General features: G+C 47.9%; 1 protein-coding gene across 1 annotated transcript in view; it reads left to right on the top strand.

Moving 5' to 3' along the window:
* LOC123999859 (probable E3 ubiquitin-protein ligase HERC1) overlaps positions 1-23,585 on the top strand; it is a 107,674-nt gene extending 84,089 nt beyond the window's left edge. Inside the window, 16 exon segments of the mRNA XM_046305867.1 lie at positions 853-978; positions 1,136-1,274; positions 1,350-1,531; positions 2,526-2,681; positions 5,677-5,799; positions 5,889-5,991; positions 6,360-6,529; positions 8,263-8,401; positions 8,676-8,845; positions 9,339-9,508; positions 11,956-12,121; positions 12,351-12,427; positions 14,410-14,662; positions 20,188-20,340; positions 20,446-20,751; positions 22,274-23,585. Coding sequence (XP_046161823.1) covers positions 853-978; positions 1,136-1,274; positions 1,350-1,531; positions 2,526-2,681; positions 5,677-5,799; positions 5,889-5,991; positions 6,360-6,529; positions 8,263-8,401; positions 8,676-8,845; positions 9,339-9,508; positions 11,956-12,121; positions 12,351-12,427; positions 14,410-14,662; positions 20,188-20,340; positions 20,446-20,751; positions 22,274-22,459 — 2,619 coding nt within the window. The 3' untranslated portion in view covers positions 22,460-23,585.
* Positions 23,586-24,440: the final 855 nt, after the last annotated feature.

The following is a 24,440-nucleotide window of genomic DNA, read 5'->3' as shown; positions in this document are numbered from 1 at the left end:
AATGTCATTACTGTATCACTTGACATACCCTCAGCAGCTCTGGGAACCCACACCCTGTGTCAGGCCAGCCTCATGACACAGCTCCATCACTTCCTGTTCAGATAGCTGTATCACTTGACATACCCTCAGCAGCTCTGGGAACCCACACCCTGGGTCAGGCCAGCCTCATGACACAGCTCCATCACTTCCTGTTCAGATACCTGTATCACTTGACATACCCTCAGCAGCTCTGGGAACCCACACCCTGGGTCAGGCCAGCCTCATGACACAGCTCCATCACTTCCTGTTCAGATAGCTGTATCACTAGCTATTGTTCACACTGTTCAGTGTTACGACTGACCCCATAACGATTTCCTGTCTGTCATTAGTCATTTTGAAGATGTCAATAATGCTGTCTTGCCAACTGTTTTGGTCATTGTTAGAAAGACTGGACGAAGCGATCTGAAACAGGCTACTTTAAGCTACTTTACCAGGCTACTTTAAGCTACTTTACCAGACTACTTTAAGCTACTTTACCAGGCTACTTTAAGCTACTTTACCAGGCTACTTTAATAAGCTACTTTAACAGGCTACTTTAAGTTACTTTACCAGGCTACATTAAGCTACTTTACCAGGCTACTTTAAGCTACTTTACCAGGCTACTTTAAGCTACTTTACCAGGCTACTTTAATAAGCTACTTTAACAGGCTACTTTAAGCTACTTTAACAGGCTACTTAGCTACTTTAACAGGCTACTTATCTACTTTAACAGGCTACTTTAAGCTACTTTAACAGGCTACTTTAAGCTACTTTAACAGGCTACTTTAAGCTAATTTAACAGGCTTTCCCACCTCCTCTTACTGTATTTGACAGGACTGGCAGCAGGGAGGGAAGAGTCAGGTGTTTCTGTGGGGCAACGGGCGTCACGGACAGCTGGCAGACGCAGGGACCAACCTGATGGTGCCTACCATCGCCCCGTCTCTGTCCCAGACACATCAGGTAGAGTTCATAACCTACTAATACACCAGGGTCACGTTACATTACAGCACACGTCGTGAGCATCTCTGATTAGGCAGCTCCAGATTGTACTTAGGCTTCTTACATTTTGAGCCCGAAGATTCTCTGTTGTTGACCTGTGATACTCTACTCTCTGCAGGTTGTGTGTGGGCAGAACTGTACATTCCTGGTACAGGCTAACGGTACGGTGCTGGCTGTAGGAGAGGGTAGCTATGGGAGACTGGGCCAGGGCAATTCTGATGACCTATATACCCCCACAGTCATCTCAGCCTTGCAAGGTAACATCTTTATCTCAGGTTGATCTATAACCTTGGACACTTTTGACACCTTTGTCCCCCTTGTTGACCCCCCAGGCTACGTGGTGACCCAGCTGGTGACCTCTTGCGGTTCTGACGGCCACTCCCTGGCCCTGACGGAGACGGGGGAGGTGTTCAGCTGGGGTGATGGGGACTATGGGAAGCTGGGACATGGGAACAGTGAGAGACAGAGACGACCCAAACAGGTGGAGGCTCTGCAGGGAGAGGAGGTGGTGCAGGTAGGACTGGAGATGAGGCCCTGTAGGGAGAGGAGGTGGGGCGGGTAGGACTGGAGATGAGGCTCTGCAGGGAGAGGAGGTGGTGCGGGTAGGACTGGAGATGAGGCCCTGTAGGGAGAGGAGGTGGTGCAGGTAGGACTGGAGATGAGGCTCTGTAGGGAGAGGAGGTGGGGCAGGTAGGACTGGAGATGAGGCTCTGTAGGGAGAGGAGGTGGTGCAGGTAGGACTGGAGATGAGGCTCTGTAGGGAGAGGAGGTGGTGCAGGTAGGACTGGAGATGAGGCTCTGTAGGGAGATGAGGCTCTGCAGGGAGAGGAGGTGGGGCGGGTAGGACTGGAGATGAGGCTGGGGAGATGAGAGGCTCTGTGGGGCAGGGTAGGAGATGAGGCTCTGCAGGGAGAGGAGGTGGGCGGGTAGGACTGGAGATGAGGCTCTGCAGGGAGAGGAGGTGGTGGACTGGAGATGTAGGACTGGAGATGAGGCTCTGTAGGGAGAGGAGGTGGGGCGGGTAGGACTGGAGATGAGGCTCTGCAGGGAGAGGAGGTGGGGCAGGTAGGACTGGAGATGAGGCTCTGTAGGGAGAGGAGGTGGGGCGGGTAGGACTGGAGATGAGGCTCTGTAGGGAGAGGAGGTGGGGCGGGTAGGACTGGAGATGAGGCTGGAGATGAGGCTGTAGGGAGAGGAGGTGGTGCGGGTATGACTGGAGATGAGGCTCTGTAGGGAGAGGAGGTGGGGCGGGTAGGACTGGAGATGAGGCTCTGTAGGGAGAGGAGGTGGGGCGGGTAGGATTGGAGATGAGGCTCACCTGACATTTCTGGGATGTTATATGACATTATATTAATCCCTCTTACTGTATATTACATACCCTTCGTTGTATTTATATTAGATGTATAATGCTTCATTCTAAGTGGTAGGCCAGCACGGAAACATTCTTGGTGTCATTTATCCTGAATAGTTTCTATGTCTCTGTCATTCATCATTCCTTCCCACAACAGTTGGCGTGTGGGTTCAAACACTCAGCCGTGATTACAACAGACGGGAAGCTGTTGACCTTCGGTAGTGGAGACTCTGGTCGTCTGGGTCAAAGATCAACGTCCAACAAGATGCTGCCAGAGAGAGTCACGGCACTGGAGGGATATCACATTGGACAGGTATGATCCGTCATATCAGACATACCAAACCGTATTAGCACACTACATGGTTGCCATTGCACTCAGGCCAGGTGCATCAACAACGAGACTGCTGCGCAGGCCTACTAATAACAGAGCGAAAGCACCTTAATAACAGAAATATAGGGATACTTAAAACATGAACCTAACAAGACAGGTAACATCCATCATATCAGACAGGTAACATCCATCATATCAGACTGGTAAAGTCCATCATATCAGACTGGTAAAGTCCATCATATCAGACTGGTAAAGTCCATCATATCAGACTGGTAATGTCCATCATATCAGACTGGTAATGTCCATCATATCAGACTGGTAATGTCCATCATATCAGACTGGTAATGTCCATCATATCAGACTGGTAATGTCCATCATATCAGACAGGTAACGTCCATCATGTCAGACAGGTAACGTCCATCATGTCAGACAGGTAACGTCCATCATGTCAGACTGGTAACGTCCATCATATCAGACTGGTAACGTCCATCATGTCAGACTGGTAACGTCCATCATATCAGACTGGTAACGTCCATCATATCAGACTGGTAATGTCCATCATATCAGACAGGTAACGTCCGTCCATCGTGTCAGACAGGTAACGTCCATCGTATCAGACAGGTGGTAACGTCCATCATGTCAGACAGGTGGTAACGTCCATCGTATCAGACTGGTAACGTCCATCGTATCGACTGGTACGTCCATCGTATCAGACAGGTACCGTCCGTGTCAGACGTCCATCGGACAGGTGGTAACGTCCGTCGTGTCGGACAGGTGGTAACGTCCATCGTGTCGGACAGGTGGTAACGTCCGTCGTGTCGGACAGGTGGTAACGTCCGTCGTGTCGGACAGGTGGTAACGTCCGTCGTGTCGGACAGGTGGTAACGTCCGTCGTGTCGGACAGGTGGTACCGTCCGTCGTGTCGGACAGGTAACGTCCATCATGATAACATGTTTGATTTTCTGTCCTGTGATGCTGCCAATGTTGCCTAAGGAGCCAAATGTTTTAAAGCAGGGGTCTCAGTCAGGGCTGGTGCTTTAAAGCAGGGGTCGTCCGTCAGGGGACTGGTGTTTTAAAGCAGGGGTCTCAGTCAGGGCTGGTGCTTTAAAGACAGGGGGTCTCAGTCAGGGCTGGTGCTTTAAACAGGGGTCTCAGTCAGGGCTGGTGCTTTAAAGCAGGTGGTCTCAGTCAGGGCTGGTGTTTTAAAGCAGGTGGTCTCAGTCAGGGCTGGTGTTTTATCAGCAGGGGTCCATCATGATAACAGCTGGTTTTCTGTCCTGTGATGCTGCCAATGTTGCCTAAGGAGCCAAATGTTTTAAAGCAGGGGTCTCAGTCAGGGCTGGTGCTTTAAAGCAGGGGGTCTCAGTCAGGGCTGGTGTTTTAAAGCAGGGGGTCTCAGTCAGGGCTGGTGCTTTAAAGCAGGGGGTCTCAGTCAGGGCTGGTGTTTTAAAGCAGGGGGTCTCAGTCAGGGCTGGTGTTTTAAAGCAGGGGGTCTCAGTCAGGGCTGGTGTATTAAAGCAGGGGTCTCAGTCAGGGCTGGTGTTTTAAAGCAGGGGGTCTCAGTCAGGGCTGGTGTTTTAAAGCAGGGGGTCTCAGTCAGGGCTGGTGTTTTAAAGCAGGGGTTCTCAGTCAGGGCTGGTGTTTTAAAGCAGGGGGTCTCAGTCAGGGCTGGTGTTTTAAAGCAGGGGTCTCAGTCAGGGCATGGTGTTTTAAAGCAGGGGGTCTCAGTCAGGGCTGGTGCTTTAAAGCAGGGGGTCTCAGTCAGGGCTGGTGTTTTAAAGCAGGGGTCTCAGTCAGGGCTGGTGTTTTAAAGCAGGGGGTCTCAGTCAGGGCATGGTGTTTTAAAGCAGGGGGTCTCAGTCAGGGCTGGTGCTTTAAAGCAGGGGGTCTCAGTCAGGGCTGGTGTTTTAAAGCAGGGGTCTCAGTCAGGGCTGGTGTTTTAAAGCAGGGGTCTCAGTCAGGGCTGGTGTTTTAAAGCAGGGGGTCTCAGTCAGGGCTGGTGTTTTAAAGCAGGGGTCTCAGTCAGGGCTGGTGTTTTAAAGCAGGGGGTCTCAGTCAGGTCATGGTGACATCCAATTTCCCCTCGTAGGATAATATATATATATTTTTACTACCTTTATTTAACTAGGCAAGTCAGTTAAGAACAAAATCTTATTTACAATGATGACCTACACTGACCAACCCCAGACGACAGTGGACCAATTGTGCGCCGCCCTATGGGACTCCCAATCACGGCCGGATGTGATACAGCCTGGAATCGAACCAGGGACTGTAGTGACGCCTCTTGCACTGAGATTGCAGTGCCTTAGAGCACTGCGCCACTCGGGAGCCCTATTAATAACCTTTATTGAATTCAATCGGGCCCCCTGCTCTGCTTCCTATTGGCCCCCAGATGTATATCTTATTCCTATTGGCTCCCAGATGTATATCTTATTCCTATTGGCTCCCAGATGTATATCTTATTCCTATTGGCCCCCAGATGTATATCTTATTCCTATTGGCTCCCAGATGTATATCTTATTCCTATTGACCCCCAGATGTATATCTTATTCCTATTGGCTCCCAGATGTATATCTTATTTCTATTGGCCCCCAGATGTATATCTTATTCCTATTGGCCCCCAGATGTATATCTTATTCCTATTGGCTCCCAGATGTATATCTTATTCCTATTGGCCCCCAGATGTATATCTTATTCCTATTGGCCCCCAGATGTATATCTTATTCCTATTGGCTCCCAGATGTATATCTTATTCCTATTGGCCCCCAGATGTATATCTTATTCCTATTGGCTCCCAGATGTATTGCCATTGGATCTCTGTCAGCTTCGATCAACGGTTACCTATGTGTTACCTATGTGTTACCTATGTGTTGACTATGTGTTGACTATGTGTTGACTATGTGTTGACTATGTGTTGACTATGTGTTGACTATGTGTTGACTATGTGTTGATATTGTCTTTCTCCCATTGTGACTAGGTATCCTGTGGTATCAACCACACCCTGGTGCTGTCCTCCGATGGGATGAGTGTCTGGTCCTTTGGTGACGGAGACTATGGGAAGCTGGGGACCGGTCCCTGCACTGTGAAGTCTTATCCTCAGGTAGGCTACAAGTGCTCCTCTCGCGTTTCAACAACATAACTTCCACAATGGGTTATTATTCCTCTTTTTCATTATTCTTTACTTTGTAGAAAGTGGAGCAACTGTGTAACAAGGGAATCAAGAAGGTTGGCTGCGGGACCCAGTTTTCTGTTGTCCTGGCCAAAGATGGGCATGTTTACACCTTTGGACAAGGTAATGAATGTAGTTTATCATGTGAAGCTCCACACAGCAGACTTGACTACAGTAGCGGACTAACTTGTTTTTTTTTTTTTTATGGACCCCCAGCTGTTCTGTTTTTGTGGTGACACAGCAGCTACATGATCACATGTGTCAGTTCCCCCACCTATTGTAAAACATCCGTATCAAAGTGGTCTCATGTGCATTGATTATGTGGTGCTTGAGCTAGATTTTTTTTTTTTTTTTTAATTGACTGAACTTTAAGACCTATTTCAAGCTGTCTTGTCTCTCCTTCCTTCCTTCCTTCCTTCCTTCCTTCCTTCCTTCCTTCCTTCCTTCCTTCCTTCCTTCCTTCCTTCCTTCCTTCCTTCCTCTCCCCTCAGAGCGGTTGATCGGCCTGCCAGACTCTCTGTTGAAGAACCACAACCGTCCCCAGGTGGTGCCAGCCCTGGAGGGGGTGTTTGTAGAGGACATAGCTGTGGGCTGTGAGCATGTCCTGGTTTTGTCTTCTACCGGAGACGTCTATGCCTGGGGCTGTAACTGTGAGGGACAGGTAGGAACATAGCTTCTCTACCACAGTATTACACGAGTTCTTCATTCAGCTTTCCTCAATTCCTTGCATCCTCTCCTCGACCTCTGAGTGTGTGGAGCTGGGGGTGTGGAGCTGGGGGTGTGGAGCTGGGGGTGTGGCGCTGGGGGTGTGGAGCTGGGGGTGTGGCGCTGGGGGTGTGGCGCTGGGGGTGTGGCGCTGAGGGTGTGGCGCTGTGGGTGTGGCGCTGAGGGTGTGGCGCTGAGGGTGTGGCGCTGGGGGTGTGGCGCTGAGGGTGTGGCGCTGAGGGTGTGGCGCTGAGGGTGTGGCGCTGGGGGTGTGGCGCTGAGTGTGTGGAGCTGAGTGTGTGGAGCTGGGGGTGTGGCGCTGAGTGTGTGGCGCTGAGTGTGTGGCGCTGAGTGTGTGGCGCTGAGTGTGTGGAGCTGGGGGTGTGGCGCTGAGGGTGTGGCGCTGAGGGTGTGGCGCTGAGTGTGTGGAGCTGAGTGTGTGGAGCTGAGTGTGTGGAGCTGAGTGTGTGGAGCTGAGTGTGTGGAGCTGAGTGTGTGGCGCTGGGGGTGTGGCGCTGAGGGTGTGGCGCTGAGTGTGTGGCGCTGAGTGTGTGGCGCTGGGGGTGTGGAGCTGAGTGTGTGGAGCTGAGTGTGTGGAGCTGAGGGTGTGGAGCTGAGTGTGTGGAGCTGGGGGTGTGGAGCTGAGGGTGTGGAGCTGGGGGTGTGGAGCTGGGGGTGTGGAGCTGGGGGTGTGGAGCTGGGGGTGTGGAGCTGGGGGTGTGGAGCTGGGGGTGTGGAGCTGGGGGTGGAGCTGGGGGTGTGGAGCTGGGGGTGTGGAGCTGAGGGTGTGGCGCTGAGGGTGTGGCGCTGGGGGTGTGGCGCTGAGGGTGTGGCGCTGGGGGTGTGGCGCTGGGGTGTGGAGCTGGGGGTGTGGAGCTGGGGGTGTGGCGCTGAGTGTGTGGCGCTGAGTGTGTGGAGCTGGGGGTGTGGCGCTGAGTGTGTGGCGCTGAGTGTGTGGCGCTGGGGGTGTGGCGCTGAGGGTGTGGCGCTGAGTGTGTGGAGCTGAGTGTGTGGAGCTGGGGGTGTGGAGCTGAGTGTGTGGAGCTGAGTGTGTGGAGCTGAGTGTGTGGAGCTGAGTGTGTGGAGCTGAGGGTGTGGAGCTGGGGGTGTGGAGCTGGGGGTGTGGAGCTGAGTGTGTGGAGCTGAGTGTGTGGAGCTGGGGGTGTGGAGCTGGGGGTGGAGCTGAGGGTGTGGAGCTGAGGGTGTGGAGCTGGGGTGTGGAGGGGTGTGGGCTGGGGGTGTGGAGCTGGGGGTGTGGAGCTGGGGGTGTGGAGCTGGGGGTGTGGAGCTGAGTGTGTGGAGCTGAGGGTGTGGAGCTGGGGGTGTGGAGCTGGGGGTGTGGAGCTGAGTGTGTGGAGCTGGGGGTGTGGAGCTGGGGGTGTGGAGCTGGGGGTGTGGAGCTGAGGGTGTGGAGCTGGGGGTGTGGAGCTGGGGGTGTGGAGCTGGGGGTGTGGAGCTGGGGGTGTGGAGCTGAGGGTGTGGAGCTGAGGGTGTGGCGCTGAGGGTGTGGAGCGTGGACCTTTTCCTCCAATGAGGAGGTGGTAACTAGATAAGATGTGAGGAATCACTGAAAGACTGAGATGGAGCCTATAAGACTAGTGGTGGTGGTGGTGTATAGATTTGTCCTCTCATTCAGAATGTGACTTTCCACTGAAGTCAGTCTTTGTTTTGTGTTGATCTGTCTTTCAGCTTGGCCTTGGTCACTCAAGCCCAGTGAAGGAGCCCACCCTGGTGACAGGCCTACAGGGGAACAACGTCAGACAGATCTCTGCTGGTCGCTGCCACAGCTCAGCCTGGACCACACCCTCCCCCTCTGTCAAAACCTCAGGTAAACACACACACACACACACACACACACACACACACACACACACACACACACACACACACACACACACACACACACACACACACACACACACACACACACACACACACACACACACACACACACACACTGATGGCATGCCTCAGCTCTATGTGCTTGGAGACCAGATGTTATCCATAATGTCTCCTGGGGTTGGACATATCCCAGGACTGTTACCCAGTCTGACCTCTTCTTCACCTTCCATAAACCGTGTCTGCTGATCTCTCTTTTCCAGGTGCCTCAGCCAACCTGCAGCTGGGTCTGCCCCAGTCTATCCCTCCCCAGTATAACGCTCTGAAAGACTGCAGCCCTGACGTCCTCAACACCCGCCTCCGGGTGCTCTACCACTTCTCTGACCTCATGTACAAGTCCTGGAGGCTGCTCAACCTCCACCCCAGGAACCAGGTAATGAACAAGCTGCTCTCAGTTTATCTTGTCAACCTCATTATCTCTGATTGATGTCAGGGAATGAGTTACACAGTCTTACCGTAAATCTCATGTCTTACCCGTTACCCGGTCTTTCTGTCACGCACACACACACACACACACACACACACACACACACACACACACACACACACACACACACACACACACACACACACACACACACACACACACACACACACACACACACACACACACACACACACACACACAGCTGGTTCTATGTTTACTGTGTCGATCTAGATTGAGATGTCATTAAGACCTTGTGATGATTCATATCAAAAAACAGTTTAACCTGACTTGACGTTTCTCTGTCTCTCTCTCTTTCTCTCTGTCTCTTTCTCTCTCTCTCTTTCTCTCTCTCTCTTTCTATCTCTCTCTTTCTCTCTCTCGTTCTCTGTCTCTCTCTTTCTCTCTTTCTCTCTATCTCTCTTTCTCTCCCTGTCTCCAGGTGTCTTCATCTCGCTACAGCTCAGGGACAGCAGCCATCGTCCAGGGCCAGCTGAGAGGCCTCCTGTCCCCCAAGGTCAACACTCTACCCCTGGTCAGATCAATAGGGAGGACCATGACCCAGGGCAAGACCTACGGACCCCAGATCACTGTCAAGAGGATCTCAACCAGGTACCTTTTTTGGGGGGTGTGAAATGTTTTTTTACAGACACACATCCATTGTTTCTGAGTGGATCCTGATCCCCTGGGGTTCCATACTGAGGTTACATAGTGGATCCTGATCCACCGGGGTTCCATACTGAGGTTACATAGTGGATCCTGATCCCCTGGGGTTCCATACTGAGGTTACATAGTGGATCCTGATCCCCTGGGGTTCCATACTGAGGTTACATAGTGGATCCTGATCCCTGGGGTTCCATACTGAGGTTACATAGTGGATCCTGATCCCCTGGGGTTCCATACTGAGGTTACATAGTGGATCCTGAGGTTACATAGTGGATCCTGATCCCCTGGGGTTCCATACTGAGGTTACATAGTGGATCCTGATCCCCTGGGGTTCCATACTGAGGTTACATAGTGGATCCTGATCCCCTGGGGTTCCATACTGAGGTTACATAGTGGATCCTGAGGTTACATAGTGGATCCTGATCCCCCGGGGTTCCATATTGAGGAACCATAGTGGATCCTGATCCCCTGGGGTTCCATACTGAGGTTACATAGTGGATCCTGATCCCCTGGGGTTCCATACTGAGGTTACATAGTGGATCCTGATCCACCGGGGTTCCATACTGAGGTTACATAGTGGATCCTGAGGTTACATAGTGGATCCTGATCCCCTGGGGTTCCACACTGAGGTTACATAGTGGATCCTGATCCCCTGGGGTTCCATACTGAGGTTACATAGTGGATCCTGATCCCCTTGGGTTCCATACTGAGGTTACATAGTGGATCCTGATCCCCATGGGGTTCCATACTGAGGTTAGTGGATCCTGATCCCCTGGGGTTCCATACTGAGGTTACATAGTGGATCCTGATCCCCTGGGGTTCCATACTGAGGTTACATAGTGGATCCTGATCCCCTGGGGTTCCATACTGAGGTTACATAGTGGATCCTGATCCCCTGGGGTTCCATACTGAGGTTACATAGTGGATCCTGATCCCCTGGGGTTCCATACTGAGGTTACTAGTGGATCCTGAGGTTACATAGTGGATCCTGATCCCCTGGGGTTCCATACTGAGGTTACATAGTGGATCCTGATCCCCTGGGGTTCCATACTGAGGTTACATAGTGGATCCTGAGGTTACATAGTGGATCCTGATCCCCTGGGGTTCCATACTGAGGTTACATAGTGGATCCTGATCCCCTGGGGTTCCATACTGAGGTTACATAGTGGATCCTGATCCCCTGGGGTTCCATACTGAGGTTACATAGTGGATCCTGATCCCCTGGGGTTCCATACTGAGGTTACATAGTGGATCCTGATCCCCTGGGGTTCCATACTGAGGTTACATAGTGGATCCTGATCCCCCGGGGTTCCATACTGAGGTTACATAGTGGATCCTGAGGTTACATAGTGGACCCTGATCCCCTGGGGTTCCATACTGAGGTTACATAGTGGATCCTGATCCCCTGGGGTTCCATACTGAGGTTACATAGTGGATCCTGAGGTTACATAGTGGATCCTGATCCCCTGGGGTTCCATACTGAGGTTACATAGTGGATCCTGATCTCCTGGGGTTCCATGCTGAGGTTACATAGTGGATCCTGATCCCCTGGGGTTCCATACTGAGGTTACATAGTGGATCCTGATCCCCTGGGGTTCCATACTGAGGTTACATAGTGGATCCTGATCCCCTGGGGTTCCATACTGAGGTTACATAGTGGATCCTGATCCCCTGGGGTTCCATACTGAGGTTACATAGTGGATCCTGATCCCCTGGGGTTCCATACTGTGGTTACATAGTGGATCCTGATCCCCTGGGGTTCCATACTGAGGTTACATAGTGGATCCTGATCCCCTGGGGTTCCATACTGAGGTTACATAGTGGATCCTGATCCCCTGGGGTTCCATACTGAGGTTACATAGTGGATCCTGATCCCCTGGGGTTCCATACTGAGGTTACATAGTGGATCCTGATCCCCTGGGGTTCCATACTGAGGTTACATAGTGGATCCTGATCCCCCGGGGTTCCATACTGAGGTTGCATAGTGGATCCTGATCCCTGTAACATGTTAGTTGAAGATGATTGACAGTACATTACCCTTGGGTTAGCCCCCCATGCATCATACTGTAACATGTTAGTTGAAGATGATTGACAGGTCATTACCCTTGGGTTAGCCCCCCATGCATCATACTGTAACATGTTAGTTGAAGATGATTGACAGTACATTACCCTTGGGTTAGTCCCCCATGTTAGTTGAAGATGATTGACAGTACATTACCCTTGGGTTAGCCCCCCATGCATCATACTGTAACATGTTAGTTGAAGATGATTGACAGGTCATTACCCTTGGGTTAGTCCCCCATGCAAGGCTGCATTTTAGTTTCCGATGCTGATTGATATTAGTACTTCTCAATGATTAACAGTAACAATGCCCATTGTCCCCCGCACCACAGGGGGCGATCCAGCAAGCCCATCTTTGTGCAGATCGCCAAGCAGGTGGTCTCTCTGAACCCCCTGGAGCTGAGGCTGCCCTCCAGGGCCTGGAAGGTCAAGCTGGTGGGGGAGGGGGCTGACGACGCAGGGGGGGTGTTTGATGATACTATCACGGAGATGTGTCAGGTAGGACCCTGGTTCAAGGTCAGCTTTTTATTAACAAAGATGCTACTTAAATTTATACTCCGTATATTCAGAAACTTAACTGAAGTTATAATTATTTGATTGAGTTTTTGGGGGAATTTCAGTTCACTTTCTGAATTCATTGATATGAAATGGACCTCAACCCTGCTCATTGTAAGTGCATGTTTGATGTGAAAAGATGAATATGTATGTCTTGCTGTGACATTCTCAGGAGTTGCAGTCTGGTGTGGTTGATCTGCTCATTCACACCCCCAACAGCTCTACTGACGTGGGAAGTAACACCGACAGGTATGTCATGAGACTTTGCTCTCCACATGGTCTCATATTATCTCTGCTCTCCACATGGTCTCATATTATCTCTGCTCTCCACATGGTCTCATATTCTCTCTGCTCTCCACATGGTCTCGTGTTCTTTCTCTGCTCTCCACATGGTCTCATATTCTCTTTGCTCTCCACATGGTCTCATGTTATCTCTGCTCTCCACATGGTCTCATGTTATCTCTGCTCTCCACATGGTCTCATGTTCTCTCTGCTCTCCACATGGTCTCATCTTCTCTCTTTGCTCTCCACATGGTCTCATATTATCTCTGCTCTCCACATGGTCTCATGTTCTCTCTCTGCTCTCCACATGGTCTCATCTTCTCTCTTTGCTCTCCACATGGTCTCATCTTATCTCTGCTCTCCACGTGGTCTCATCTTCTCTCTCTGCTCTCCACATGGTCTCATCTTCTCTCTCTGCTCTCCACATGGTCTCATATTATCACTGCTCTCCACACGGTCTCATATTATCTCTGCTCTCCACACGGTCTCATGTTCTCTCTCTCTGCTCTCCACACGGTCTCATATTATCACTGCTCTCCACACGGTCTCATATTATCTCTGCTCTCCACACGGTCTCATATTATCTCTGCTCTCCACACGGTCTCATGTTCTCTCTCTGCTCTCCACACGGTCTCATATTATCTCTCTGCTCTCCACACGGTCTCATATTATCACTGCTCTCCACACGGTCTCATATTATCTCTGCTCTCCACACGGTCTCATATTATCTCTGCTCTCCACACGGTCTCATGTTCTCTCTCTGCTCTCCACACGGTCTCATATTATCGCTGCTCTCCACACGGTCTCATATTATCGCTGCTCTCCACATGGTCTCATGTTCTCTCTGCTCTCCACATGGTCTCATGTTCTCTCTGCTCTCCACATGGTCTCATGTTCTCTCTCTGCTCTCCACATGGTCTCATATTCTCTCTCTGCTCTCCACATGGTCTCATGTTCTCTCTCTGCTCTCCACATGGTCTCATGTTCTCTCTCTGCTCTCCACATGGTCTCATATTCTCTCTCTGCTCTCCACATGGTCTCATGTTCTCTCTCTGCTCTCCACGTGGTCTCATGTTCTCTCTCTGCTCTCCACGTGGTCTCATATTCTCTCTCTGCTCTCCACGTGGTCTCATATTCTCTCTCTGCTCTCCACATGGTCTCATGTTATCTCTGCTCTCCACATGGTCTCATATTCTTTGTCTTGATATTCCTTTTCATGGTAAAGCCATCGATCTTACCAGCTGTGAGTTCCTTTAAATCTAAGCTCTGCCTACCATGTGCATAGTGAAGCAATAGACCTGGGGCTGGATGCATTAACCATCCTAAAGTTACATCCTTCCATTTCATTTAAAGTTCCACACATCATTTGAAGGATAACCTACTCTGTAATCTAGTTTGATGTGAAATGTATTTTATCATCTTCTGAATCAATTTGTTTTTCATGTCTTGAATGTAGAAGCTCTATTTTGCGATCTCCCCAAATAAATATTATCTCTTTGACGAGAGATTCAGACCAGTGAAGGTCGTCTCCACGGTAACCAAGAGACTCTTTCTGCCGTACATGCCTTCAAACTACCGTAAAAACCACTTAAATGATGACCTTACCTAAGGAAATGTTTTAGGGGCTCTATGCAACACCCGTAAAAAAACATTTCCTCGGGTAAGGGAAAGGTATTCCTTAAGGGAAACACTTATGATGTTTTATGCAACCAGGCCCTGTCCCTGGGAACGTTTCTGCTTGTGATGACTTACTTTACATCGGCTTTGCCCGCTGGGGTCTGGTGTCTCCCGGGGTTCGATTGGATTATGTGACGTAATGACATCATTTCAGCCACCTTTGCCTGCTGCGAAAGCTCCTACTGTGTGTGAAGTGAACCAATAGGCCTTTCCTGTCTTGTGTTTCTCCTGGAGTTTTGGTTAAACAATCTGATTCTAATTCCCCCTGTCAGGTTCCTGCTGAACCCAGCGGCAGTCTCTGAAGACCACATGGTCCAGTTCCGTTTCCTAGGCATCCTGATGGCGGTGGCCATCCGTACCAAGAAGCCCCTGGACCTGCACCTGGCCCCCTGGGTTTGGAAGCAGCTGTGTTGTATTCCCCTGGGTGGGCCGGACCTGGAGGAGGTGGACCTGCTTACCTACCGCTCCCTGCACGGCATCCGGCACCTGGACAACAGCGGCATCACAGAGGACAACTTCCACGTGGTGAGGGAGGATATGATGCATACAGGGGCTGTTTCCCAGACAGAGACTAACCTTAGCTAGTTCTGGACTGAAAAGCTATTTGTTTGCAATGGGTGTTCTCTATTGAACACAATGGGTGTTCTCTATTGAACACAATGGTTGTTCTCTATTGAACACAATGGGTGTTCTCTATTGAACACAATGGGTGTTCTCTATTGAACACAATGGGCGTTCTCTATTGAACACAATGGGCGTTCTCTATTGAACACAATGGGCGTTCTCTATTGAACACCGTGGGCGTTCTCTATTGAACACCGTGGGCGTTCTCTATTGAACACCGTGGGTGTTCTCTATTGAACACCGTGGGCGTTCTCTATTGAACACCGTGGGCGTTCTCTATTGAACACCGTGGTCGTTCTCTATTGAACACCGTGGGCGTTCTCTATTGAACACCGTGGGCGTTCTCTATTGAACACCGTGGGCGTTCTCTATTGAACACCGTGGGCGTTCTCTATTGAACACCGTGGGCGTTCTCTATTGAACACCGTGGGCGTTCTCTATTGAACACCGTGGGCGTTCTCTATTGAACGTGCTTTTTAGTCCATGACTATAGGCTTAATCTGTTTCTGGGAAACTGGTTTATAGAGCTATAGATCCCGCTCTTTGCTGACTTTAGCCAGTGACATGTTCAAACTGACCTGCATCACCAGGTTCCTGCTGCAGGGATGTCATTTTTCCTGACTACTTAGCAAATTCTCTTTTCAGTTTGTTTTCATACACAATAAAAAGGGATCACATCTGTCACTGTGTTCTGAAAGTTATGTGTTCTGTGTTCTGAGAGTTATGTGTTCTGAGAGTTATGTGTTCTGAGAGTTATGTGTTCTGTGTTCTGAGAGTTATGTGTTCTGAGAGTTATGTGTTCTGAGAGTTATGTGTTCTGAGAGTTATGTGTTCTGAGAGTTATGTGTTCTGAGAGTTATGTGTTCTGAGAGTTATGTGTTCTGAGAGTTATGTGTTCTGTGTTCTGAGAGTTATGTGTTATGTGTTCTGAGAGTTATGTGTTCTGAGAGTTATGTGTTCTGTGTTCTGAGAGTTATGTGTTCTGAGAGTTATGTGTTCTGAGAGTTATGTGTTCTGAGAGTTATGTGTTCTGAGAGTTATGTGTTATGTGTTCTGAGAGTTATGTGTTCTGAGAGTTATGTGTTCTGTGTTCTGAGAGTTATGTGTTCTGAGAGTTATGTGTTCTGAGAGTTATGTGTTCTGAGAGTTGTGTGTTCTGAGAGTTATGTGTTCTGAGAGTTATGTGTTCTGAGAGTTGTGTGTTCTGAGAGTTATGTGTTCTGAGAGTTATGTGTTCTGAGAGTTATGTGTTCTGAGAGTTGTGTGTGTTCTGAGAGTTGTGTGTGTTCTGAGAGTTGTGTGTTCTGAGAGTTATGTGTTCTGAGAGTTATGTGTTCTGAGAGTTATGTGTTCTGAGAGTTATGTGTTCTGAGAGTTATGTGTTCTGAGAGTTGTGTGTGTTCTGAGAGTTGTGTGTGTTCTGAGAGTTGTGTGTGTTCTGAGAGTTGTGTGTGTTCTGAGAGTTGTGTGTGTTCTGAGAGTTGTGTGTGTTCTGAGAGTTGTGTGTGTTCTGAGAGTTATGTGTTCTGAGAGTTCTGTGTTCTGAGAGTTCTGTGTTCTGAGAGTTGTGTGTGTTCTGAGAGTTGTGTGTGTTCTGAGAGTTGTGTGTGTTCTGAGAGTTGTGTGTGTTCTGAGAGTTGTGTGTGTTCTGAGAGTTATGTGTTCTGAGAGTTATGTGTTCTGAGAGTTATGTGTTCTGAGAGTTATGTGTTCTGAGAGTTATGTGTTCTGAGAGTTATGTGTTCTGAGAGTTATGTGTTCTGAGAGTTCTGTGTTCTGAGAGTTATGTGTTCTGAGAGTTATGTGTTCTGTGTTCTGAGAGTTATGTGTTCTGAGAGTTATGTGTTATGTGTTCTGAGAGTTATGTGTTCTGAGAGTTATGTGTTCTGAGAGTTATGTGTTATGTGTTCTGAGAGTTATGTGTTCTGAGAGTTATGTGTTCTGAGAGTTATGTGTTCTGAGAGTTATGTGTTCTGAGAGTTATGTGTTCTGAGAGTTATGTGTTCTGAGAGTTATGTGTTCTGAGAGTTATGTGTTCTGAGAGTTATGTGTTCTGTGTTCTGAGAGTTATGTGTTCTGAGAGTTATGTGTTCTGAGAGTTATGTGTTCTGAGAGTTATGTGTTCTGAGAGTTATGTGTTCTGAGAGTTGTGTGTGTTCTGAGAGTTGTGTGTGTTCTGAGAGTTATGTGTTCTGAGAGTTGTGTGTGTTCTGAGAGTTGTGTGTGTTCTGAGAGTTGTGTGTTCTGAGAGTTATGTGTTCTGAGAGTTATGTGTTCTGAGAGTTATGTGTTCTGAGAGTTATGTGTTCTGAGAGTTATGTGTTCTGAGAGTTGTGTGTGTTCTGAGAGTTGTGTGTGTTCTGAGAGTTGTGTGTGTTCTGAGAGTTGTGTGTAATGTGTTCTGAGAGTTGTGTGTAATGTGTTCTGAGAGTTGTGTGTAATGTGTTCTGAGAGTTGTGTGTAATGTGTTCTGAGAGTTGTGTGTAATGTGTTCTGAGAGTTATGTGTTCTGAGAGTTATGTGTTCTGAGAGTTATGTGTTCTGAGAGTTATGTGTTCTGAGAGTTATGTGTTCTGAGAGTTATGTGTTCTGAGAGTTATGTGTTCTGTGTTCTGAGAGTTATGTGTTCTGTGGTCTGAGAGTTATGTGTTCTGTGGTCTGAGAGTTATGTGTTCTGAGAGTTATGTGTTCTGTGTTCTGAGAGTTATGTGTAATGTGTTCTGAGAGTTATGTGTTCTGTGGTCTGAGAGTTATGTGTTCTGAGAGTTATGTGTTCTGAGAGTTATGTGTAATGTGTTCTGAGAGTTATGTGTTCTGTGGTCTGAGAGTTATGTGTTCTGAGAGTTATGTGTTCTGAGAGTTATGTGTGCTGAGAGTTATGTGTTCTGAGAGTTATGTGTTCTGTGTTCTGAGAGTTATGTGTTCTGAGAGTTATGTGTTCTGAGAGTTATGTGTTCTGAGAGTTATGTGTTCTGAGAGTTGTGTGTGTTCTGAGAGTTGTGTGTGTTCTGAGAGTTGTGTGTGTTCTGAGAGTTATGTGTTCTGAGAGTTGTGTGTGTTCTGAGAGTTGTGTGTGTTCTGAGAGTTGTGTGTGTTCTGAGAGTTGTGTGTTCTGAGAGTTGTGTGTGTTCTGAGAGTTGTGTGTGTTCTGAGAGTTGTGTGTAATGTGTTCTGAGAGTTGTGTTCTGTGTTCTGAGAGTTGTGTGTAATGTGTTCTGAGAGTTATGTGTTCTGTGTTCTGAGAGTTATGTGTTCTGAGAGTTATGTGTTCTGAGAGTTATGTGTTCTGAGAGTTATGTGTTCTGAGAGTTATGTGTTCTGAGAGTTATGTGTTCTGAGAGTTATGTGTTCTGAGAGTTATGTGTTCTGAGAGTTATGTGTTCTGAGAGTTATGTGTTCTGAGAGTTATGTGTTCTGTGTTCTGAGAGTTATGTGTTCTGTGTTCTGAGAGTTATGTGTTCTGTGGTCTGAGAGTTATGTGTTCTGTGGTCTGAGAGTTATGTGTTCTGAGAGTTATGTGTTCTGTGTTCTGAGAGTTATGTGTAATGTGTTCTGAGAGTTATGTGTTCTGTGGTCTGAGAGTTATGTGTTCTGAGAGTTATGTGTTCTGAGAGTTATGTGTAATGTGTTCTGAGAGTTATGTGTTCTGTGGTCTGAGAGTTATGTGTTCTGAGAGTTATGTGTTCTGAGAGTTATGTGTGCTGAGAGTTATGTGTTCTGAGAGTTATGTGTTCTGTGGTCTGAGAGTTATGTGTTCTGAGAGTTATGTGTTATGTGTTCTGAGAGTTATGTGTTCTGAGAGTTATGTGTTCTGAGAGTTATGTGTTCTGAGAGTTATGTGTTCTGAGAGTTATGTGTTCTGAGAGTTGTGCGTGTTCTGAGAGTTATGTGTTCTGAGAGTTATGTGTTCTGAGAGTTATGTGTTCTGAGAGTTATGTGTTCTGAGAGTTGTGTGTGTTCTGAGAGTTATGTGTTCTGAGAGTTGTGTGTTCTGAGAGTTGTGTGTGTTCTGAGAGTTGTGTGTGTTCTGAGAGTTGTGTGTAATGTGTTCTGAGAGTTGTGTGTGTTCTGAGAGTTATGTGTTCTGAGAGTTATGTGTTCTGAGAGTTATGTGTTCTGAGAGTTATGTGTTCTGAGAGTTATGTGTTCTGAGAGTTATGTGTTCTGAGAGTTATGTGTTCTGAGAGTTATGTGTTCTGAGAGTTATGTGTTCTGAGAGTTATGTGTTCTGAGAGTTATGTGTTCTGAGAGTTATGTGTGCTGAGAGTTATGTGTTCTGAGAGTTATGTGTTATGTGTTCTGAGAGTTATGTGTTCTGAGAGTTGTGTGTTCTGTGTTCTGAGAGTTGTGTGTAATGTGTTCTGAGAGTTGTGTGTAATGTGTTCTGAGAGTTGTGTGTAATGTGTTCTGAGAGTTGTGTGTAATGTGTTCTGAGAGTTATGTGTTCTGTGGTCTGAGAGTTATGTGTTCTGAGAGTTATGTGTTCTGAGAGTTATGTGTGCTGAGAGTTATGTGTTCTGAGAGTTATGTGTAATGTGTTCTGAGAGTTATGTGTTCTGTGGTCTGAGAGTTATGTGTTCTGAGAGTTATGTGTTCTGAGAGTTATGTGTAATGTGTTCTGAGAGTTATGTGTTCTGTGGTCTGAGAGTTATGTGTTCTGAGAGTTATGTGTTCTGAGAGTTATGTGTGCTGAGAGTTATGTGTTCTGAGAGTTATGTGTTCTGTGTTCTGAGAGTTATGTGTTCTGAGAGTTATGTGTTCTGAGAGTTATGTGTTCTGAGAGTTATGTGTTCTGAGAGTTATGTGTTCTGAGAGTTATGTGTTCTGAGAGTTATGTGTTCTGAGAGTTATGTGTTCTGAGAGTTATGTGTTCTGAGAGTTATGTGTTCTGAGAGTTATGTGTGCTGAGAGTTATGTGTAATGTGTTCTGAGAGTTATGTGTTATGTGTTCTGAGAGTTATGTGTTATGTGTTCTGAGAGTTATGTGTTCTGAGAGTTGTGTGTTCTGTGTTCTGAGAGTTGTGTGTAATGTGTTCTGAGAGTTATGTGTTATGTGTTCTGAGAGTTATGTGTTCTGAGAGTTGTGTGTTCTGTGTTCTGAGAGTTGTGTGTAATGTGTTCTGAGAGTTGTGTGTAATGTGTTCTGAGAGTTGTGTGTAATGTGTTCTGAGAGTTGTGTGTAATGTGTTCTGAGAGTTGTGTGTAATGTGTTCTGAGAGTTGTGTGTAATGTGTTCTGAGAGTTGTGTGTAATGTGTTCTGAGAGTTGTGTGTAATGTGTTCTGAGAGTTGTGTGTAATGTGTTCTGAGAGTTGTGTGTAATGTGTTCTGAGAGTTGTGTGTAATGTGTTCTGAGAGTTGTGTGTAATGTGTTCTGAGAGTTGTGTGTAATGTGTTCTGAGAGTTCTGTGTTCTGTCTGTCTCCAGATGATTCCTCTGGACTCGTTCATGGCCCACAGTGCAGATGGGAAGCTGGTGCCGGTGGTCCCTGGGGGACACAACATCTCTCTCACCTTCTCCAACAAGAGTGACTACGTAGAGAGGACTCTGGACTACCGTCTGCACGAGATGGACAGACAGGTAGTGCTGTTGTACACTGCTGTATCGTCGTTGTGCTGTGTCTGTCCCGGCTGTTGTGATGGTTCCAGCTGGTCTGCGCTCGGTCACGTTGTTGTTTATCTGTAGGTAGCAGCGGTGAGAGAGGGGATGTCCTCCATCATCCCGGTGCCTCTCCTCTCTCTTCTCACGGCGCGCCAGCTAGAACAGCTGGTCTGCGGTCTGCCCGAGGTCTCCGTGGAGATGCTCAAGAAAGTAGTCCGATACCGCGACATCACAGACAGTCACCAGCTGATTGGCTGGCTGTGGCAGAGTCTGGAGGAGTTTGCCAATGAGGAGCGGGTTCTATTCCTGCGCTTCGTGTCCGGAAGGTCCAGACTGCCCTCCAACCCCGCTGACATCACTCAGAAGTTCCAGATCATCAAGGTTGACAGGGTAAGTACTCAGTTTTATTTCAGTTTGAGTGACATTAATCCCTAGCCTGGTCCCAGATCCAGGGGTGCTGTCTCGCCAATGACCATAAGAGTTGGCAAGATGAAGCGTCTGCTAAATGGCATATATTATTATTATATATGAACAGATCTGGGACCAGGCTAATTAATCAGGTTACTTGTGTTGTATATAACACATACAGTATTTGGGTCATCTGTGTACTCCACTCTCAGTACTTTTTTCACTACTTAATAAAAGGTAAAAACAATCCCTCTTCCCTCTTCTTCATTGTGAACCCCTCTTCTCCTTCCCTGTGAACTTCTCCTTCCCTGTGAACCCATCTTCTCCTTCACTGTGAATCCCTCTTCTCCTTCCCTGTGAACCCATCTTCTCCTTCACTGTGAACCCATCTTCTCCTTCACTGTGAACCCCTCTTCTCCTTCACTGTGAACCCCTCTTCTCCTTCACTGTGAACCCCTCTTCTCCTTCCCTGTGAACCCATCTTCTCCTTCACTGTGAACCCCTCTTCTCCTTCCCTGTGAACCCCTCTTCTCCTTCCCTGTGAACCCATCTTCTCCTTCCCTGTGAACCCATCTTCTCCTTCCCTGTGAACCCATCTTCTCCTTCCCTGTGAACCCATCTTCTCCTTCCCTGTGAACCCATCTTCTCCTTCCCTGTGAACCCCTCTTCCATCTTCTCCTTCCCTGTGAACCCCTCTTCCATCTTCTCCTTCCCTGTGAACCCCTCTTCCATCTTCTCCTTCCCTGTGAACCCAACTTCTCCTTCACTGTGAACCCCTCTTCACTCTTCTCCTTCACTGTGAACCCCTCTTCCCTCTTCTCCTTCCCTGTGAACCCCTCTTCCATCTTCTCCTTCCCTGTGAACCCCTCTTCTCCTTCACTGTGAACCCCTCTTCTCCTTCCCTGTGAACCCATCTTCTCCTTCCCCGTGAACCCCTCTTCCTTCTTCTCCTTCACTGTGAACCCCTCTTCCCTCTTCTCCTTCACTGTGAACCCCTCTTCCCTCTTCTCCTTCACTGTGAACCCCTCTTCCCTCTTCTCCTTCACTGTGAACCCCTCTTCCCTCTTCTCCTTCACTGTGAACCCCTCTTCACTCTTCTCCCTCACTGTGAACCCCTCTTCACTCTTCTCCTTCACTGTGAACCCCTCTTCCCTCTTCTCCTTCACTGTGAACCCCTCTTCCCTCTTCTCCTTCCCTGTGAACCCCTCTTCCATCTTCTCCTTCCCTGTGAACCCCTCTTCTCCTTCACTGTGAACCCCTCTTCCCTCTTCTCCTTCCCTGTGAACCCATCTTCTCCTTCACTGTGAACCCCTCTTCCATCTTCTCCTTCCCTGTGAACCCCTCTTCCATCTTCTCCTTCCCTGTGAACCCCTCTTCCATCTTCTCTTTCCCTGTGAACCCCTCTTCTCCTTCACTGTGAACCCCTCTTCCATCTTCTCCTTCCCTGTGAACCCCTCTTCCCTCTTCTCCTTCCCTGTGAACCCCACTTCCCTCTTCTCCCCAGCCTGTGAACGGACTCCCCACAGCCCAGACGTGTTTCTTCCAGCTGCGTCTGCCTCCCTACACCAGCCAGGCCATCCTGGCCGAGAGGCTGCGTTACTCCATCCACAACTGTCCCTCCATCGACATGGACAACTACATGCTGTCTCGAAACACTGATCCGGCCGACGGATCCGACACAGAGTATTGATGATACTGGTAGTAATAATACTGGTGATGTTGATAGTAATGATACTGAGTACTGATGAGACCCCCTGCTCAATAACAACAATAACAACAACATGGCTCAACATTACTTGAAAGCTCAAAGTGTTTGTCATGTCGTTTCTTCTTCCTCCTCGTATCTTTATTGGAACTTTTCTTTGGTACAATAGTCAGTACTAGTCTCTGGCTCCGGGCTCTATGTGGCTGAATGAATGACTGGCTGAGTGAATGACTGGCTGAGTGAATGACTGGCTGAGTGAGGTGATCACTCTTATCGCTCGCTCTGAGAGAAACATTTTTAGTTTTTAAGCCTTTTGTTTTGAATTCACAGTTTCTGCATGGTATAGAATATTTGTTAACGAAGAACAACTTAGTTTAAAGAGAGTGCATAATCTACTGAGACATTGATGTAGGATAAACCTTGTTGCATTAAGTGGCTGAATAACCTTTATGCTACAGGAAGTATGAGTAATATGACTGTTGTAGGCAGAAAGAAAAAGTCTGTGAATAATAATTAATAATAGTTCAAAGTCGGGCAGACCTAAAGGCCATCTTTCATTCAGACGATGATACCACAGCTTCCTGGCTTGAGTGAGTTACATGCACACATATGGTGTTAGCTAGCTAGCTTTATTTGGTTTGAGCTGTTGTGCTCTAAACCGCCAGTGGACTGCTGTCTGGCTGGCTGGCTGTCTGGCTTGCTGGGAAATGTTACTCTAGTGGTGGGTAGGCTAGCTGTTAGGGCTCTGTTCAGATGTCTATACTAGCACACCATTTACAATGAAGCAATGTATTGGGCCTGCATTCTGACTGGATATTGAAATGTAGCCTACATTAAGATGTATAGCTAATACTCTATTTGACCAGAGTATTTTTAAGTAATGTTACTGTCACAGCTGTGTCTGAGAGAGAGAGAGAGAGAGAGAGAGAGAGAGAGAGAGAGAGAGAGAGAGAACAGAGACGGTGATAAAATTATGATTTTACTCGAGCCCTGAATGCTGATTGGCTGACAGCTGTGGTATATCAGACAGTATACCACGGGTATGACAAAACATTTATTTTCCCTGCTCTGATTACGTTGGTAACCAGTTTATAAGAGCAATAAGGAACCTCAGGGGTTTGTGCTATATGGTCAATATACCACGGCTAAGGGCTGTATCCAGGCACTCCGCATTGCGTCGTGCCTAAGAACAACCCTTAGCCGTGGTATATTGGCCATATGCCACACCTCCTCGGGCCTTAATGGTTAATAATAATGGAGTCCCAAATGGCACCTTATTCCCTTTTCTAGTGCACTTTGTTTGACCTGTAGTGTACTATATAGATGCCATTTGGGATGGAGACGAAGTCAGAGTCCCAAAACAAGCCTCAATCTGTGTCCATATAGAGTACCCACTCATGTATTGTCTTGGATGAATGTAATGCCACCTAATGAACAATGCACTCGACAGATTTAAACATTTGCCAAACTTGAACTGTACTGTACTATGTTGCTGCGTATTTATAAATGGGTTTGTGTTTTTTTGCAATTTGTGAAAAGTGTAGTGTTTTAAATTGCAGTGCTTTCTCCCTGAAACAAAGTACAGGGATGCGATGGTAGGTTTTTGAAACGCATAGGTCAAAGATTTAGACAGACCACTAATGTAGTGTTCTGAATTACATGCTTTAGTTTTTTTTGTGTTTTTTTTTGCTTGGCCCAAAACACTAGCGCATGAACTCTTGGAGAGAGACAAAGACCCTCCCAGACTTCTGACTCTTGGAGAGAGACAAAGACCCTCTCAGACTTCTGACTCTTGGAGAGAGACAAAAACCCTCCCAGACTTCTGACTCTTGGAGAGAGACAAAGACCCTCCCAGACTTCTGACTCTTGGAGAGAAACAAAGACCCTCCCAGACTTCTGACTCTTGGAGAGAGACAAAGACCCTCCCAGACTTCTGACTCTTGGAGAGAGACCACCCAGACTTCTG

This window comes from Oncorhynchus gorbuscha, linkage group LG16 (assembly GCF_021184085.1).
Source record: "Oncorhynchus gorbuscha isolate QuinsamMale2020 ecotype Even-year linkage group LG16, OgorEven_v1.0, whole genome shotgun sequence".
Classification (NCBI taxonomy): Eukaryota; Metazoa; Chordata; class Actinopteri; order Salmoniformes; family Salmonidae; genus Oncorhynchus; species Oncorhynchus gorbuscha.
Note: the sequence above shows the minus strand (reverse complement) of the source record. Positions and strands in the feature narration are given on the sequence as shown.